The sequence below is a fragment of the Canis aureus genome, chromosome 3 (genome assembly GCF_053574225.1).
Source record: "Canis aureus isolate CA01 chromosome 3, VMU_Caureus_v.1.0, whole genome shotgun sequence".
Lineage (NCBI taxonomy): Eukaryota > Metazoa > Chordata > Mammalia > Carnivora > Canidae > Canis > Canis aureus.
The window spans coordinates 69,794,628-69,813,301 of NC_135613.1; the positions used below are offsets into that span (position 1 = coordinate 69,794,628).

Here is an 18,674-nt window from a genome sequence, read left to right on the forward strand (position 1 = left end):
CATCCGGGGTCCCCAGGATCACGCCCTGGGCTGCAGGCGGCGCTAAACTGCTGCGCCACCGGGGCTGCCCCCCAATGTGATTTTAGTAGGAGATGAGTCCTTCTGAGGGTGATTAGATCCTGAGGATGGAGCCCTCGTGATGGGATTAGTGCCCTTCTAAGACACCCCAGAGAGCTCCTTAGTCCTCTTTCCATTATCTGAGGACACAAGAAGTCAGCATTCTGCAACCCAGAGGAGATCCCTCACCAGAACTTGATCCTGCTCACATCCTGATCTTCAGACTTCCAGCCTCCAGAGCTGTGAGAAATAAGTTTCTGTTCTTTATAAGCCACCCAGTCTGTATCCTGTTATAGCAGTCCAAACGAACTAAGACACTGTGTAAACAGTATAAAAAAGGTAGAGTGGTTATTAGTATCAGACAAAAATAGACCAATGCAAAGAGTATTATCAGAAACAAGGAGGGTCATTTTGTAATGACAAAAGCATTGATTCGTCAGGAAGATATAATAACCATAAATGTGTATGTGCCTAATAACACAGCTTCAAAAACACATGAAGCAAAAATTGGAAGAATAAAAGAGGAAACAGACAATTCCACAATAGTAGAAGACTGTAGCACCCCACAGGAAGTGGGGAGCCAGAGAAAGAAAGAAATAATGAAAATATAATCTCAGCAATGCTATACATCACCTTGATCTAAGTGATATTTGCAGAACGTTACATTCAACAATAGTGAAATACACATTCCCTTCAAGTATACATGGTGCTTTTACAACAAATCATATCCCAACCCATAAGACACCTCTCAATCAAAATAAAATTATTGAAATCCTAGAATATGTTCTTCAGCCACAACAAAATTAAAAAATCAAGAACAATATATATAGTCCCCAACTTGTGACGATTCCACTTATGATTTTTTCAGCCCTCTGATGGTGTGGAAGTGATACACATTCATTAGAAACTATACTTTGAAATTTTATCTTTTCCTGGGCTACTGCTTTGCTGTCTGATTCTCTCTCATGATGCTGGGCAGCCCCAGTGAGCTGTAGCTCCAGTCAGATCACAAGAGTCAACAACTGATCCACTTATAATAATTTTATAATGGGTTGTACCCATACAAAAATCATTCTGGTTTTCACTTTCAGGATAGTGAAATTACGTGAAGTACTAAACACTTTATTATAAACTAGGTTTTGTGTTAGATGATTTTCTCCTACTGCAGGCTAATGTACGTGTTCTAAGCCTGCCTCAGGTCAGCTCGACTAAGCTATGATGTTTGAGAGGTTGGGTGTATTAAGTGCATTTTCCAGTTAATGGTATTTCCAACTATATGATGGATTTATGGAAATATAACCCCATCATAAGTCAAGGAAGATCTATACAATATCTTGAAAAACATCCCAAATGTTTAAAATAAACAACTTCTAAATAACCTATAAGGCAAGAAAAATCACAAGAGAAATTAGAAAAGTAATGAATATACAAGACATCAAAATTTGTGCAATGCCACTAACCCAGTGCTTAGAGGAAACTAAGTATGTTTTATTTTATTTTTTAAATTTGAGTGCAGTTGACACACAATGGTACATTAGGTTCACATGTACAACATAGTGATGCAAGAAGTTTACACATTATGCTACATTCACCACAAGTGAGGCTATCATGTGTCCTGATATGTCACTATTACATCATTAACTATATTCCTTATACTGTGACCTGTTCATTCCGTAACTAGAAGCCTGTATCTCCCACTCCCTGTCACTTGTTTTGCCCAGCCCTCCACCCCCCACTCCTCTGGCAACCATCCATTTGTTCTCTATATTTATAGGTCTGATTCTGAGAAGGCTACATACTGTATGGTTCTCACCAAATGACATTCTAGAAAAGGCAAAACTTTCGTACATCAAAATCCTATATGGTTTTGAGTAATACTGTTTATAGCTTCCCAGGAGTGGAGAACCAAGGCTTTATTTATTTACACTCTTAGGAAGAAAGTAGGGAAAGTAGGGAAGTTACCTACAGTGACTACTGAGTCACTGGAAAACTTGGGTACTCCTTAGGGACCAAGAGTTTAGAGAAGCAAGAGTAGTTAGAAAGTTAGGCAGGGAGGAATTTGCTGACAGTAGATCAGGTGGGTTGGTGTTGGGGAAACTGAAGAGGATCCTTTAGAGCAAAGAAAGAAGACTAGTGAGTAGAGGCGTGACAAGACTTTGGAGGAATCCTGGAAAAGCGCACGGTGCAATAAAACACCCGGTAGGTCAGAGTTCTCTGAGGCTGCAGGTGCGGTGGCTGCCACGAGGCGGTGCTCTGACTACATCTGCTTTGGTTTCCACTGTGCTTTTCATTTCCCCGCTCCTCTCCGTCTTTAAGGGTTCTAACTAAAGGTCTGTCACACTCCAGCCATCGTCAGCCAGCCTATTATTAGTGCCAAGCCTTCCTCCTGGACCAATGACAGTGTAAATTTCAGCAATGGCAGAAAGGGGACAAATACAGCTGTTGTGCATTTTAGAATAATTGCTACAGGCCATTTGGAGACAGCTTTATAATAACGGCACTTATGCGGACTTATACAGTATTTCTCTTTCCTGTTTTTCCCCCCTCACCACTCTGCAACATGAGTTTGTTAATCCACGCATCTCGTGAGCCTAGAATAATCTTCTCCCTAATATTATTTTTACTTATTTATTTTTAAAGCAACAGGCACTTATTTGGGCAATTGGAATTGCAATTCAGAAGACAACAGATTCGGGTAGAAACCTGTGTTCCGTCTGCCCCCCAGTTTTATAGAGTGAGGTTTGCAGCCCCTGGGAAGGTACCATCCTGCCTTTTCATACCCTAGTCCTTCTGCTAGAAGCTCCGCTCTCCATGCCCTTAACCAACTTGACTGCCTTTCCCCAACACAAGTGGTATTTATGAAAAACCTGTCTTTACCCCCGCCCCCCCAAGTCTGGCTCACGTTTTTGTTTCCATTGTCGCCAGTTCACTCATTGGCTTGCTAGTGTTCATCTCATTGCATTCTTTTTTTTTTTTTTTTTTTTTTTTTTTTTTTATCTCATTGCATTCTAAGTGTTTCTTATCTATCACCTCTGTTCCAAGTTCCTTGAACTTTCTTAACTTTGTATTCCCCAGTGTCAACCACAGTTCCCCACATAGTGAGCAAGTGAATGGGTAAATAAATAGAACAAGCTCTACTGGATCGAAGCCCTTGCCCAATCTTAAGTCCACAGCACAATTAGAAATATCCAAAAATTTAGACCTGAGTGAGAAAATCATACTGGCTGCTGTGGTTGATCATGGCCTCTCCACAGGAAAGTTCTAAATGGGCCTAAATGGAGAAGCCCTGGGTCCGCCATGAGCCACAGATCAGGGAAGATTCCCAGAGCTGGCATAGCAAGATTTCAAGGCCCATAATCTGTACAGAAGACTTGGATAGCATGGATCGCTGAGGAAGGCTACTTGCCTTACATGTGACGCACTGTCCTGGAACTGATGTAGGCCAGAAGTATGAAGAGGAGCAACAAACCCATGATTCCATGTTCCTCCAGTTTTAGGGGGGTACATCTTACCCCAGGTAATTACGAGAACCCTGAACTTTATCGTTTGAGACTACCAAAGAAGCATGAACTATCTGTGTCTGTGTCCCACATTTATCCTTTGCACTGCTTGTTAGCTGGTTCTGGAGCAAACCAAATAAAAGCAATCTTGCTGCGAAGATCCCACCCGTCCTTTGTGAGATGGTGTGAAAGTGGCATCTGGATGTGGTCGTGAAAAAGCTTGTCCTTTTTGGTGTCCTCTTTCTTGCATAAACCAAACTTCTTTTCTGCCCACTTGTTACTTCTTCCCTCTTTCTCTTTCTTCCATCCTTCTCACATGTTTATTTATTTTTTTAAAAAAGATTTTATTTATTTATTCATGAGAAACACACACACACAGAGAGAGAGAGACACAGGCAGAGGGAGAAGCAGGCTCCATGCAGGGAGCCTGACGTGGGGATTGATCCTGGGTTTCCAGGATCAGGCCCTGGGCTGAAGGTGGTGCTAAACCGCTGAGCCACTCGGGCTGCCCCTTCTCACATGTTTAGTGAGTACAAACTAAGTGCTGGAGATAACAAGCTCCGTGCTGGAGATAACAAAGATGAATAAGGCACAGTACTCTATCTTCAGGGAAGTCACAGGATTCTGAAGAAATAGCAAAGTAAACAAATAGTCTTAATTAAAAAAAAAAAACAAATAGTCAAATATACTCAAATAAATGCTATTATATAGGAGGTCTCTATGAGGCCTGGAGCTTCAGGGAGTGGGCCATGGTGCACTAGCAGATGTCCAGTGGCCAGCTGGTGGGGGGGACCCCTGATGGGTAGTGTTTGCTGATTTCCAAGCATGGCAGACATTCCCATCATGGCTGATTTCAAGCTACTAACCTGATGTCACTAAACACAGAGTTGGCTCTTTTGATGCAGTAGGAGCCAGCTCCAGTACACCACCATGATTCCACCTTCTAAGACCCTGAGCAGAGAATCCATTCAAGCTATGCCTGGGTTTCCGAACTACAGAACCGTGAGCTCATAAATGAGTTTTGGTTTAAGCTGCCAAGTGTGTGGTAATTTGTTATGTTGCCATAGAAAGCTAAATAGAGCCTGTTCTACCCTTTATATAGATGTGAAAACTAAAGCTTAGAAACAGTAAGCAACTTGTCCAAGGCCATGAGCATCTAGCAAATGGTGGAGCTGGGAGGGAAAATGCAATGTATCAGACTCCAAAGCCTGGAGACTTTCACCCATGTCTTTGGAAAACCGTGAAGGGTCAGAGTCATGAGGGATACTGTTCCTCTGTTTTTTTTTTATTCATTCATTCATTCATTCATTCATTCATTCATTTTTAAGGACCAGGAAAAATTGTGTAGCATTATAAAAAAATGAAATCTGAACCAGAAGAAAATGTAGAGTATAGCTTTGGACTTGAAGTGGTGCCCCAATGGTTACCTTAATATTTATTTCAGAGGATAATGCTATGGAGAAAAGAAATTTCATGTGGGACTCTATTCATTAAATATTTGATTTTGGCTAGTATGTCCATTTCTACTTTTCTCCTCCAGCCTAACCAGATGTGCTCAGAAAATTTGGTTTCCCCCAAATATGTACATCTGTCAAAATTCCTGTCAATTTTAGCACCACTGCCAAGGGAGTGAACAAAGAGAGTTAGCGATTAACTTCAAAGAACTTTGTTGGAGAGGAATAAAGATATTTAAGGTCTATTTTGTGAACTAATTGCATTTGCATATTTATGGGATTTACTGATATAGCAGTAATTAAAAACTATTTAGTAGTCTTAAAGGACACATAACTCAGTTGCTGTTTGCATAATAAACACTTCCTTATTATGTTTGCATAATAAACCCTTTCCCCCTCCTTCTTCCAAAAGACACTGGTCCAGCTAAAAGTGTCATATCTTACTTGGGAATAATGGAGGAACAAAGTGCAAGGGCTCATGGGAATGTGGCAAGGGGCTTCTGAAAGAAATACATCTCTAGGCACTCTCTTAATGGTAGGTCTGGTCTAGACCATGTTCGGGAAATAGCACATTCAAACCTCAGATTAATAAGTCTTTCTTTTCCCAGCTGATATTTAAGAAGCCTGGATGCTTAGTTCCTGACAATTCCAATTTTTTATTTGAATACACTGATCTCCTTAAACAGCTTGAATGGGGTTCACCTCACATTCATCCTTTCTAAGAAGCTAAGGGCAGGGTGGTGGTGGTGGTGAGATCTTTGAGTAATGGATTATAAGAAACAATGTGAATGGGGGCGGGGCACCTGGGTGCCTCAGTGGTTGAACATCTACCTTTGGCTCAGGTCGTGATCCTGGGGTCCTGGGATTGAGTCCCACATCAGGGTCCCCATAGGGAGCCTGCTTCTCCCTCTGCCTATGTCTCTGCCTCTCTCTCTCTGCCTCTCTCTCTCTCTCTGTGTCTCTCATGCATAAATAAATAAAATATTTTTTTAAAAAAAAGAAGCAATGTGAGTAAAAAGTACTATATTAAGGAGAAGAGACAGTTTTCATGAAAAATTAAAGGTTTAATGGGGAAGAGATACCAAATCTAAAGGCACTGAGTAAACAAACTACATCCAGACAGGACAGGACGGTAAGGTTGGAAAAAGAAATATCTGAGCCATCTGGTGTTGCAGAGCAGGGCGATCAAGAAAGATCGGGAAGCGTGTGTATATAAACTATTTTGAAGACAAGTCACTCACACATAACCTTTCCCATCTTGGCAGAATTCATCAGCCAATAAAGAGCTGTAATGGGCAGGATCACCAGACTGTTGTTAAATTAGCTAATGAAGGTCGTAATGTACCTGTATTACACATCATTAGTAATGGCCTTCCAGTAACAGATGGGTATATGAGGAAGTGAGAAGAAAAGGGAGGGGAAGCATGTCCCAGAAGGTTTGACTTAGAGCAGTGGCTTACTAAAATGCGTGGCAAGAATATAATGTTGATCATCATTTTGATTAAACCTTTGCATAAAGGCAAGCTTCTGTGTTGCCTTCCCATAAAAAGGGCTGTGTACGTAGATATGCTGCCTGGACAGTGCTGGGACTTTGATGGCCAGATCAATCCTTGGTGACCTTCTCTCTTGATAAACCCCCATTTATCTGACCATCCTCTTTAAAGGATATTTCTCAAATAAACTTTCCGTAACTTTGTATCAAATTTCCTCTGCCAGGTTAGATTTCTTTTCATTTTTTTTCTGAAATATTTTTAAACACACAGCAAGACTGGAAGACTAGCAGAATGAACCGCCCCCAACCATTTGAGAATAGACTGCCAACAGGATGCTCTGTCACCTGTGAGTACTTAGTGTGTGATTCTTACAAACAAGAACATTACATGATCTCAATTCCATCAAAGTCAGGGAATTAGCATTACCACCTCATTACCATCTAATCTACAGGCCCCAGTTAGAGTTTTACGAATTCTCCCCAAGATGTTCTTTTGTAACAACAGGATCCAAGCCGAAATCATACGTTGCACGGAGTTATCATGTGTCTTTAATCTGCTTTTGTGTGATATAGTCTCTCGGTCTTTCCTTAACTTTCATAACCTCAAAATTTTTGAAGACTATATGCCTGTTTTGTAGTGTCCCACAATATGGGGTTGTCTAGTATTTCCTCCTGGTTGGATTCAAATTTTGAATTTTTGGCAGGATGATAACAGAAGTGCAGCTGTCTTCTCAATTCCTCCTATCTCGTTGCATACAACTCCCATGATTGGTAATGTTAATTTTCATTGTTTGATTAAGGTGTTGTCTGCCAGATTTCTCCATGGAAAGTTTTTAAAAAATCATTGTGATTAATAAGTATCTTGTGTAAGTCTCCTGTTTCTCATCAAACTTTCACCAACTAGTTTTTTTTTTAAATTTTTATTTATTTATGATAGTCACACAGAGAGAGAGAGAGAGAGAGAGAGAGAGGCAGAGACATAGGCAGAGGGAGAAGCAGGCTCCATGCACTGGGAGCCCGACATGGGACTCGATCCCGGGTCTCCAGGATTGCGCCCTGGGCCAAAGGCAGGCGCTAAACCGCTGCGCCACCCAGGGATCCCCTCACCAACTAGTTTTTATCAGACATCGATGTTTCTTGAGTGAATTGTTACTACAAAGATATTAGCATACCTTCTACATTTGTCGGTTGGCATTCTAACATAAGAAAAAGCCATTTCTTCTTTCCATTCATTTATCTAAATCAGCATGGGCTTGTGGATTAGTACTTTATTTAGTGAGTTATAATTCTTCACCATCATATTGATTCTGATGTTTGAATTGTCCCAGATTTGGCTAGTGGAAGACCCTTCAAGATGATCACGCCCTTTGATCATGTCCCTATTATACTTTCTAGCACCTCTTTACTTTGTGATGCAAGGAGATGTTCTAGGCTCTTCTTGAACTTCCCCTGTCCAGCCCTGAAATCAGTCATTTCTCCATTTCTTACTTTTAGGTCTGTATGTTATTTAGAAACTAAGTGCTGGGTGTTGGATATACTCATTGATACTGGGGTGTCTCTGCCCCCAGACCCACTGGTGGACATAGCTAGAGATATATACATGTAAAGAAATGTGTACACACACATTTACACTCTGTTTATTTCTATATTTAGCTACATGTATTGAGAATCATGAGTTCACACCATTACTTCCAAAACCAACTCAGCACCACAGGGTTTGTCCTGGTTTTCTCCCTTTCCATATTTGTAACTCCTGTCACCAACAGTAGGAAACCGATCAGACTACATTTTACTGGTAGATGAAAATTAAGATGAGAGCTTCATAGATTCTAAACAAGGGGACTGAATAGGCAAGAGAACAGGGGTTAGGTATGCACTTTTTCACTCACATTGCTCTGCGAAACTCATCTCAATCCCACTTGTAGTAAAGAGACAGATGCTGGAAATGGTATGAAATTTAGTTTTTGTTTCTAGAGCAGCTGGAAGTCTATCCATGGCGCATAGACTTATCATGCCTCTTATTCCTTAATAATGAAGAGTGGATGGGTACTCAATCAAAAAGTGCAAAAAAAATTTATCGAATGATGTTAAACTTCAGTGCCTCTCATCTTCAGTAAGCCTGGGAGCATCCTCTCATACGTAGTTACTTTCTGAATTATACACATTGACAATTTAAGAAAGCACTCTCATTTATCAAAAATCAATGTTTCTTTTAATTAAAGGGGCTTAGGAAAAACAAAAAGCACTTTTCCCACTGTATTGTTAGCAGTTGTTCTTCATTAGACAATACCAGGTTTCCATTAGCTTTGTGTAATTCCAGAGTCCAATAACCACTGTCAAATGCTGAAGATGTAGCTGCATAAGTCTGATTTAGAACAGCTATTTAGATCTCAATTATTAATGAAATTAGTGTCCTGAATGTCAGCAAGAGCACTGCCTTAGGTAAAGGCTGTAAAGGAAATCATATTAGTGTGGAATTTCCTCTCCTTAGGGGCTCCTCTTAGATTACATTATTCACTTAGCTATCTCCTGTCAGGGAAATTGAAATGTTGGCCATGATCTGATCCTGGGGCAGAACCAAATGGAGAAGTTAAGGGGTATCGCAATGGCATTGATTCCAAAACGTTTGTGTGGTGCTGGCATTGCCTTTGGTCCTGTTATTATTTACAAAATAGCACCAGCAAGGACAGCATATACTGGCAAACAGAAGAACGAAGTGAAGAGGAGCCCCTTTAGGGAAAATTGAGTGGCAGTCCATCCGATAGGCAAGTTTGCATTTCTTCTCTTTGGGCTGTGCCCGGGAACACTGGCAGGTGCCATGGCTCCTCTGTGGCCCTTCATCCTGGTGGCTGCCTCAGGTGGGTCCTTTTAATGATTTATTTTAGGCACTGAATATTAATTCTTAGAAGTGAAAGACAGTATTTTTCTATATTGTGCTGTATAACTCCTTACAAGTGTTCTTTTTTATTTATCATCTGTAAAATGCCAGTCCTGTGAGGCTACGTGGAGCCCAGTGATTTGTTATGTCTTTGCTCCTACGATTACAGTTACATATATATAAACAGAGTCACACAGTGGGACTCTACACACGGCTGAAAATATGGTCTGAAATGTTATAATTGTTTGATAAAATCTCTGCTCCTTTAGAAATCAAGCTCTCTTTGCGGCAATTTGCCCTGATAGTTTGGGGCATTCTTTTTCAGATTTGCTTTTATGTGTGAACAATATATTTTTATTATCCAAAATAGTCTTGGCTTTGTTATAAGCTTTCAGTAGCCCAGAGAAAGAGTCTCTTGGATACAGCACGGCTAAGACACCTAGATATTGTTTTGGTATCAGGGGTTTCACCCAGCTGTACAAAGTCTATATAGATAATGAGTATATCTCTAAAGACAAGTACTAGAAACTTGCATGTTTTGAGTGTGCAATTCCCCTTAAAATACTTCAAATTTCTAGAGCTAAACTTTTGTGGTGCCAACATTAACTCTACTGAATTGGGCCATTGGCATTAGGATCCAATTGATTCTTTAAAAACACATATAGGTCGAGAATATATGCTTATTCTGTGTTCCCCTAAGGCCCCCACTTTCTTGAGAGGCCTCCTAGAGCTCATATCTAGGAGTTTCTGTGTTTTAAAATATAACTGGAAGTGGAATGAGTCAATTATAGAGATGAGGAAGGAATTTGGTAACCCAGCAGCTGGAATTGATTTTTTATTGGGTGGAGAAGAAAAATAGCCACTTATCGTTAAAGTAGAAAAATCCTGAATATTGAACAGAAAGGATAAAAGCATATCTTAATTATAAAAATGAAAACAGGAAATTTCATTAAATGCCAAATGGGTTTCTTAGCAGAAAATAATTGTGAACATTAAGCTAAGTAAGATAAAATAGAAAAATAAAGGTAAGGGAAAGGAAGAAATTCTTCTTAATGAGGTCTCTTTCTAATGTTTTGTATTATGCTTGGTTTTTGTTCTAAATGTGACAGAAAATGTGTTTTAATGGTGTCTAGTAATCAGTACTTGACCATAAATCATACTGGGGACATGTGTTGCAGAAAAATCTGCCCTTTGGAATTTTTGCTGGGTTAATATCCAGATGATTTGTAAATACAGGAGCACTAAACCAATCACCAATTCAAGGCCGCTGCCTGAAGGTAGTGTCCCGGGCAAGAGGCCCAGATTAGGACACCCGTTTAGTTTCTGCTGCACCACTCACCAGCCATGTGACCCTGAGCAAGTCAATTAATCTTTTAGAGATTCAGTTTTCCTGTAAGTTAAATGTTTATTTTGTATATCACGAAGATCAAATAAGATAGCATTGTGAAAGTATAAAGTACAATGCAAACAGAAGATATTTTTGACCTGAAAACACACATACACAGAAAAAATAACAATGGGCTGTTTTTGCCCAGTGATGTACACCATGCAACATGCCAATCTTTCTTTTGAAGGGCTACTCACTGCTGTCCCTAATATTCTCAGGGAGCCAGGTCGGTGTAATGTCATGGGCTTTGGATCCAGAGCAGTTATGTTTAAATTTCAGCTTCTTCATTTGCTGGCTGTATGAGTTTGGGTGGTACTAGCCTCACTAAACCTATAGTCCCTCACCTGTAGTAAAGTGACTCTTCATAGGGCTGGAGAGTACCTCTCTCATAAGGCTATTGTTGTGAAACCCAAATGAGATAATTCGTGTAAAATGCTCTTAGCCCAGTGTGTGGCATACAGCATGTACTCAGTCAGATTTGGGAATTCAATAGATCACACACGTAAATCTCAATTTCCTTGTAACTTATCAGGTATACGTATAACTCTTTTATAATCCTAAAGATGACATACTAAAGTGAGAACAGCTCTTTTCATGAGAGTGCCAGAACACTTTAGGATAGAATTTGTTGAAACAAGGCAAACAAAAGAATAATTCTATTGTATTCTGATCTTTTTTTTAGTCTCTCTTCTCTTAAAAGTACTTCATAGCTCAGTCCCTAACACATGCTACTTTCCAGAAATCTTACCAGTGAATTATTTGGAGCCAATTATTTGCATCCATAGAGGCAGTGCTAACGAGGAATCTTTCCTGGGTCTGTGGATAGCTCCCATCAGTGTCTGTTGAAACATCACTGAACTGTGAGTCATTTAGTGCTTGTGTGAATGTCACATTAGCTTTCAAGGGGCATAATTTACTGTTAATTAATGGTCACTTAAATCCTTAATCTCTCTCCTGTAATTGATCTTTCTCCTCAGGCAAATTTGCATTCATAGTAGAAATGTAATTTATTATTTCTTCCCATTTGAAACAAAGAATTCTCTACCCTTATAGTTTATTTAAGCATACTTGCATTTCCTTTCTTATTTTTCCTCTTACCATTGCCTGTTTCTCTGTCGTTCCTAGTCCTAGACTCTAGGACTTTCTCTTTTTACCCAAAGACTTTGACATGATCTGGAAAATAATGTTCACCCTAAGGCGACCTATGGATTGTTTCCTAGAAAAGATAGCAGTAAGGAATTTGAGTCTTTATGAGCAGAGGGTATAGAGAAAACACATTCATTTCTCAGAATTATGTTTTTTAACCCTGTCTCAGATAGTTTCCTATATCGAAACCCGCACATTTCGGTGTTTCCCCAACTGGGACTTGAATTGGGAGCTTCCAAGCGAGGTGAAAGTAAAGTTGCCCAAAGCAAAGTTCACAGGAAAAGCACCAGACAAGCTTTGCTTTGTGCTCCTCCTGACTTCTCTCCCCTGGGGTACACCAGCAAGAAATGGTCTCAGGTAGAGAACTTCACAGCACATTTTTTGACGATTGTGGTTCACAAAAAACCCTAAAAATGATGCCTGATGCAAGCCACCTACCTTAGTCCTGCACGCCTGAATAGCTGATGCCATTTTAGGCATCTCCTTGGGTGAATAGTTAGAGTTAAAATGCTCATTAGCTTCGCAGCTCTGGTGGTAATGAAAGTGAATATTCCACTGCCCACGATGAGTCTGCAATTGCACCTCCAGCGTCGTTGTTAGCATTTTGGTCACACTGACATTGATAAATCATAGAAATTGCTGCCTGTGGCGGCAGGTGACATGACATCGTTCATAAAGAAATGGGTATAAACAGGCCTGTCGCAGAGAGAGAAGATATCTCATTTACAGTTTCCTGCTGGATCCTGCACACCTTCAGCAGCTCATCAAAATAACCATCAAAACCACTGAGAGGTGAGGTGAATTCACGCACAGGACACTACAGATAGATTTCCCTCACGCACTGTGGCAGGAGGTGTGCAATTTGCTTCAGTCCAATGACTTAGCGAAGCTTTGAATCCCCCAGGAGCTGGCAGGGTTTGTGAGCAAAATATCTTTTTGCAATTCAGAGGAAGCCCTCACAAATTTGTCACTTCCAATTGTTGGTGCTCGTTTCTCTTGCTTCTTTTCCCCTGGCCGCCCCTTCCTCAACACCAATCACCGCTCTTCTACAAATCAGGTTTCCCAGGTCATAACAAAAAAATAAAAAAATAACCCACACACAAGAAAACAATGGTTGTTCTCTGAAACCAGAAAGAGTTTTCCCAAAACGAAGATCTCATTTTCTGACAAGTGCATTTTATTTAAAGATGGTTGAGTGAGAAAAGAAAAAAAAGTTTTTTGAGGAGAAGAGTATGCATTGAATTCTCATTAATTCCATTATTTAGGAGTCCTCACAGATCTCTGGACTCGCTGGTTTGCCCCCATTTCTGCATGGGTTTCCTATTTAACTGTTGAGTTGTGAATGGAAAAATCAGAAGAAAAATCCAAAGAGGAGATCATTTTTGGCTAAGTGTACAGGGTAGTTTTTTTTTTTTTTCCTGTGTTTTAGGAGGGGGTGATACAGAAATAAAGGATTCTGTCTCCAAGACACGTGATTGCTGTGAAAACAGAATTGTAGGTGCAGTTTGGATCCTTGGAGACGGGGTTGATTTATTTATCTTTACAATGCGATGCCTCTATTGGGCACTTAGGTCATCAGCTTACTTTAAATAAGTGTCTGCCAAAAAGCCCATCAGCTGGCTGTGAACTTCAGCAGATTGGGGATAAGCTGAACACTATGGTCTGCTAGGAGCCACCAAGTCCTGAACAGTCTGAGATCTCCTAAAGATGCTAAACTCCTCTTATTTTCATTCTCACAATGACAGTTTTGTTTTTCAGAAATCCTAGCCATAGATACGCCTCATTCCAGGAATTCTGCTCTGTATCGTCTCACGAAGCAGCTATTACAGAAACATCACAAGAAAGTGAGGCCAGTTCACGACTGGACCGTGGCCACCACGGTACACCTGGACGTGCTTGTCCATGCCGTATTGGATGTGGTAAGGACCACCTTACCCTTTCCAATTCCTGTTTCCCCTTTGTAAAACCACCGGCTGTTAGCGCAGGAGCCCAATTGAGCTGGTGGGGAAGTTGTGCTAGACTCGTGTTAGCAGTGAGTAGGAGGTAAAATATTTATTAGGTAGATCATGCTGTCTAGCCCTTGACTTGCGATATGAGAGGCAGATCGTCTCAAAACAGGAGTTCCATGGAATTCAGAGGTTTTAAGACTTGTGGTCATAGATCACTGTACTATTTTATGAGTTTGCTGAAACCAAAAATGGTAATAGGTAATTATTTTTCCTGTGGCTTATATTTCTTAGTGATAGTTGTAGATTTAAGAAAAACATCTACCACTTACTGCCTGAAATTGAGAAAAAGAGAAAAAAGTGCCCTAGTGCTAGAGTGTATACCCGATGTGTTTGCTAAGGATGGTAAGGGAAGATTTGTTTATAAAGCTGTCTTTCCTTCTATATCTAGAAAGTGGGTTGTTGTGGGAATTAGATGAGAGACTCCATGGAAAGCAGTTAGCAGAGGTCTTAGGACACCTTCAGGAAATGATGGCTTATTCCTGCTTCCTCTTCTTTTTTCTTCATTGTAAAGCCTTCAATATCAGTAGGTTCCAGATTTATTTAGATTTTTCTTAAAAACTGAGTCTACTGAACTTGTTTGTTAATGTAGTTTAATATTTTTTTCAATTTACTACTCAAAACTTTTTTTTTCTAATTGAGTTATAATATACATATGTTGCAATGCACAGATCTTAAGTATATAGTGCACTGGGTGCACCCAGAAAATTCACCCCTCTATCAATATAACCAATATTTCCATCACCCCAAGAAGGTCCTTCGTTGACTTCTCAGCCAATCCCCATCCCTCCATTCACAGGGACAACCACTGTTCCAATTGCTTTCACCATAAATTATTTTTGCCGGTTCTAGAATTTCATATGACTGAGATTTTATTGTATATCCTCTATTGTGTCTGGATTTTTCATTCAGCATCGTGTTTTTGAGGTTCAGTCATGTTGTTGTGTTAATCAGTAGTATTTTTTTAAATGATGAATAGTATTTGGTTACGGTTATACCATGATTTGTTTATCCATTCTTTTTCTTTGTTTTTAGAGAAAGGAGGGAAGGTGAGCCAGGTGGGAGGGGGAGTAGAGGGGCAGAGGGAGAGAGAATCTTAAGCAGGCTCCATGCCCAGCACAGAGCCGAACATGGGGCTTGATCTCACGACCCTGAAATCATGACCTGAGCCAAAAATCAAGATTTGGACACTTAACCAACTGAGCCACCCAGGCACCTCTGTTGATCCATTCTCATGTTGCTAGGCATTTGGTTTCCAGTATTGGGATGTTATTAATAAAGCTAGTATGAACATTCCTATACAAGTCTGTTTATGCGCATGTTTTTATTTTTCTTTGGTAAAACCTAGAAGTGGAATAACTGGCCGAGACAGGTGTACCCTTATTGAGAAACTGCCAGACTGATTTACAAAGTGGTTGTATATTTTACACTCCTATGAGTCAGCTATGAGAGTTCCCATTGCTCCACATCCTCATCAGTATTTGGTGTTATCCGTCTTCTTAATTTTAGCCATTCTGTTGAGGATGCAATAGTATTTCATTGAGGTTTTACTTCAAGTTTCTCTGATGGCTAGTGACCAAGATTCTTTTTTATGTGCTTATTGGCTACTTACGTATCTTTCTTTGTGAAGTACCTTTTTAAGTCCTTTCCCTATAGACTCGTGGGCATTGTTTCTATATTTTCATATGTATACATTGCAAATATTTATCACCAGCCTCTGGCTTGTGTACTAATTATTTTAGTGGGTCTTATGATGAATAGAAATTTTAAAATTTAATGAAGTCCATTTAAAATCAATTCCTTCGTTGTGGTTAGTGCTCTTTGGGTACTGACTAAGACATCTTCATGACTCCAGGTCCACAGAAGTTATTTTCCTATATTTTCTGTCTAAAGATTTATAGTTTTTAGCTCCTTAGATTTAGTTCCATGCTCTAGTAACAATTAATCTTTGTGATGGTGTGAAGTATGAGTCAAAGTTTTTGTTGTTGTTTTTGTATTTTGTTTTTGTTTTTGTCTGCATTCAGACAGGAGTCATCTCAGCAGTATTTTTGAAAAGGCACCACTTCACCATTGAATTGATTGGTGCCTTGGTTGAAAATTCAACTGCCAGATAAGTGTCAGGCTATTTCTCTTGAAATCAGGCGGTGTAAGTCCTCTGCATTTCTATGCAAATTTTATAATCAGTTTGTCAGTTTCTATCTTTATTTTATTTATTTATTTATTTATTTATTTATTTATTAATAATAAATTTATTTTTTATTGGTGTTTCTATCTTTAAAAAAAACTGCTGGGAGTTTGCTTAGAATGGTATGGAATCTACGGACTAATTTAGGGGAGAATTGACATCTTAATAATACCAAATATTCTAGTTCTTGATTATGTTATGTCTCTCCATTTTTTTCGGTCTTCAGCAGTGTTTTATAATTTTCAGTGTAGAAGCTTTACATATATTTCTATTAAATGAATCCCAAAGTGCTTTTGATGCTGCTATAAATATTACTTGAAATTTTTTATTTTGTACTTATTTGTCATTATAATAGAGAAATATTAATTTTTCATATTGACTTCATATACTGTGGCCTTGCTAAGTTCACTTATTAATTTTAGTAGTTTTTTATAGATGAATATTGTCTTCATATACAATCGTGTCAACTGAAGATAGTTTTACTTCTTCCTTTCTTTTTTTTAAAAAAGATTTATTCATTTATTCATGAGAGACGCAGAGAGAGGGGCAGAGATGCAGGCAGAGGGAGAAGCAGGCTCCCTGTGCAGAGCCTGATGCAGGACTTGATCCAGAACCCTGGGATCATGACCTGAGCCAAAGGCAGATGCTTAACAGACTGAGCCACCCAGGGGCCCTCCTTTCTGATCTATTTTACTCTTTATTTTTTCATTGTCATATTGTATCACCTAAGATCCCTCCTACAATTTAACAGAAATGGTGAGAGCAGACATCCTTGTTTATTCCCATTCTTGGGAAAAATTTTCACTGTTAGGTATAATGTATAGCTATATAAATAGCTATAGTTATAGCTATTTTTTGTTGATGTTCTTTATCAGGTTGAAGAAGTTCCTTCCTATTTATTGTAAACTAAGAATTTTATTTTGTTTTTTTAAATCATGAATGTATATTGAATTACCTCTAATGTTTTTTTTCCATCTATTTTTGAACGATCAGATAATTTTTCTGTTTTATGCAGTTAATAGGGTAAATTATTTTGATTGATTTTCAAATGTTAAAGTGTCCTTGCATTCCTAGGATAAACTCCATTTAATCTTGACATATTATCCTTTTTATATATTTCTGGATTTAAATACCTGCTTAATATAGATTGCATCTATGTTAATGAAGAGTATTGGGCAATAGCTTTTATTTCTTGTAATGTATATGTCTCTCTTGGTGTTAGGGTTATGTTGGTCTTTAAAAACTGCTAAAACATCTTTCCTTTTCAATTTTCTGAAGGAGTTGTGTAATATGGATATTTTTCTTTCTTAATGTTTGATAGAATTCATTAGTGCAACCATCTAGATAGGATTAGAGTTTTCTTAGTGAGAAGATATTCAAATGTCAATTCAATTTCATCAATATATATAAGAATGTTCAAATTTTCTATTTCTTCTTCTGTCGCTTTTAGTAATTTGTATTTTTCAAGGAATTTATCTATTTATCCAAATTTTCAAATTTATTTGTTTATAATATTGCCTTTTCCATTCCTCATGTGGGGAAATTGTGTTTTCTCTTGTTCAATATTGTGATAGTTTTATCAATTTGACTTATTTTTTCAAAGAACCAAATATTCATGTTGAATTTTATCTGTTTATTTCACTGATATCTGCTCTTTTTAAAAATATTTTATTTATTTATTCATGAGAGACACAGAGAGAGAGAGGCAGAGACATAGGCAGAGAGAGAAGCAGGCTCCATGCAGGGATCCCAATATGGGACTCCATCCAGGTCTCCAGGATCACGCCCTGGGCTGAAGGCCCAACCACTGAGTCACCCAGGCGTCCTTGATAGTCTGCTCTTTATTTAATTTCTTTCTTTTAATTTGTCTTTCTTTACCTAGTTTCTTAAAGTGGAAGCTAAGATCATTGATTTTATGCCTTTCTCTTCTAATTTTAGCATTTATAGCTGTAAACTTTCCTTTAAGCACTGATTTAACTGTATCCTACAAAATTTTGCATTATTTTAAAATCAAGACATGAGTAAAATGAAACATCTTACTAAGGCTGATTACTTCCCCCTACCCCCAATACCAATGCAATCAGTGATCTTATCTTTTACTTTTCCAGAAAGCCACATAAATGGAATCCTATAGTATTTTACCCTTTGTTTTGGCTTCTTTCATGTGGCATAATGCCTTGGAAATTACACATGTTTTGCCGTAGAGTCAGTAACATTCCATTGTGCAGGTGTGTGTACTGCAATTGGTTTATGTTTTTACCAGGTGTTGGACATGTGGGTTATTTCCAATGTGGGGAAATCATGAGCAAAACCACTATACACATCTGCATATGTTTTCACGTCTCTTGGATAAATACTTAGATGGAGGATTGCTGAGTTATATGTATGATAAATCTGTGTTTAACTTTATAAGATACCACCAAACTGTTTCCCAAAGTGGTTGCATCATTTTGAGTTTCAGTTCCTCTATATGATTGTCAAGACTTGCTATTGTTAGTCTTTCTAAATTTTAACCATTTTAATAGATTTGTGGTGATAGCTCACTGTGGTTTTTAACTTGTATTTCACC

At 38.8% G+C, this 18,674-nt stretch overlaps 1 protein-coding gene across 1 annotated transcript in view; it reads left to right on the forward strand.

The window, feature by feature from the left end:
* HTR3B (5-hydroxytryptamine receptor 3B) overlaps positions 1-18,674 on the forward strand; it is a 58,178-nt gene that overhangs the window by 9,621 nt on the left and 29,883 nt on the right. Inside the window, exon 2 of the mRNA XM_077893572.1 lies at positions 13,673-13,833. Coding sequence (XP_077749698.1) covers positions 13,673-13,833 — 161 coding nt within the window. The remainder of the gene's footprint in view (positions 1-13,672; positions 13,834-18,674) is intronic.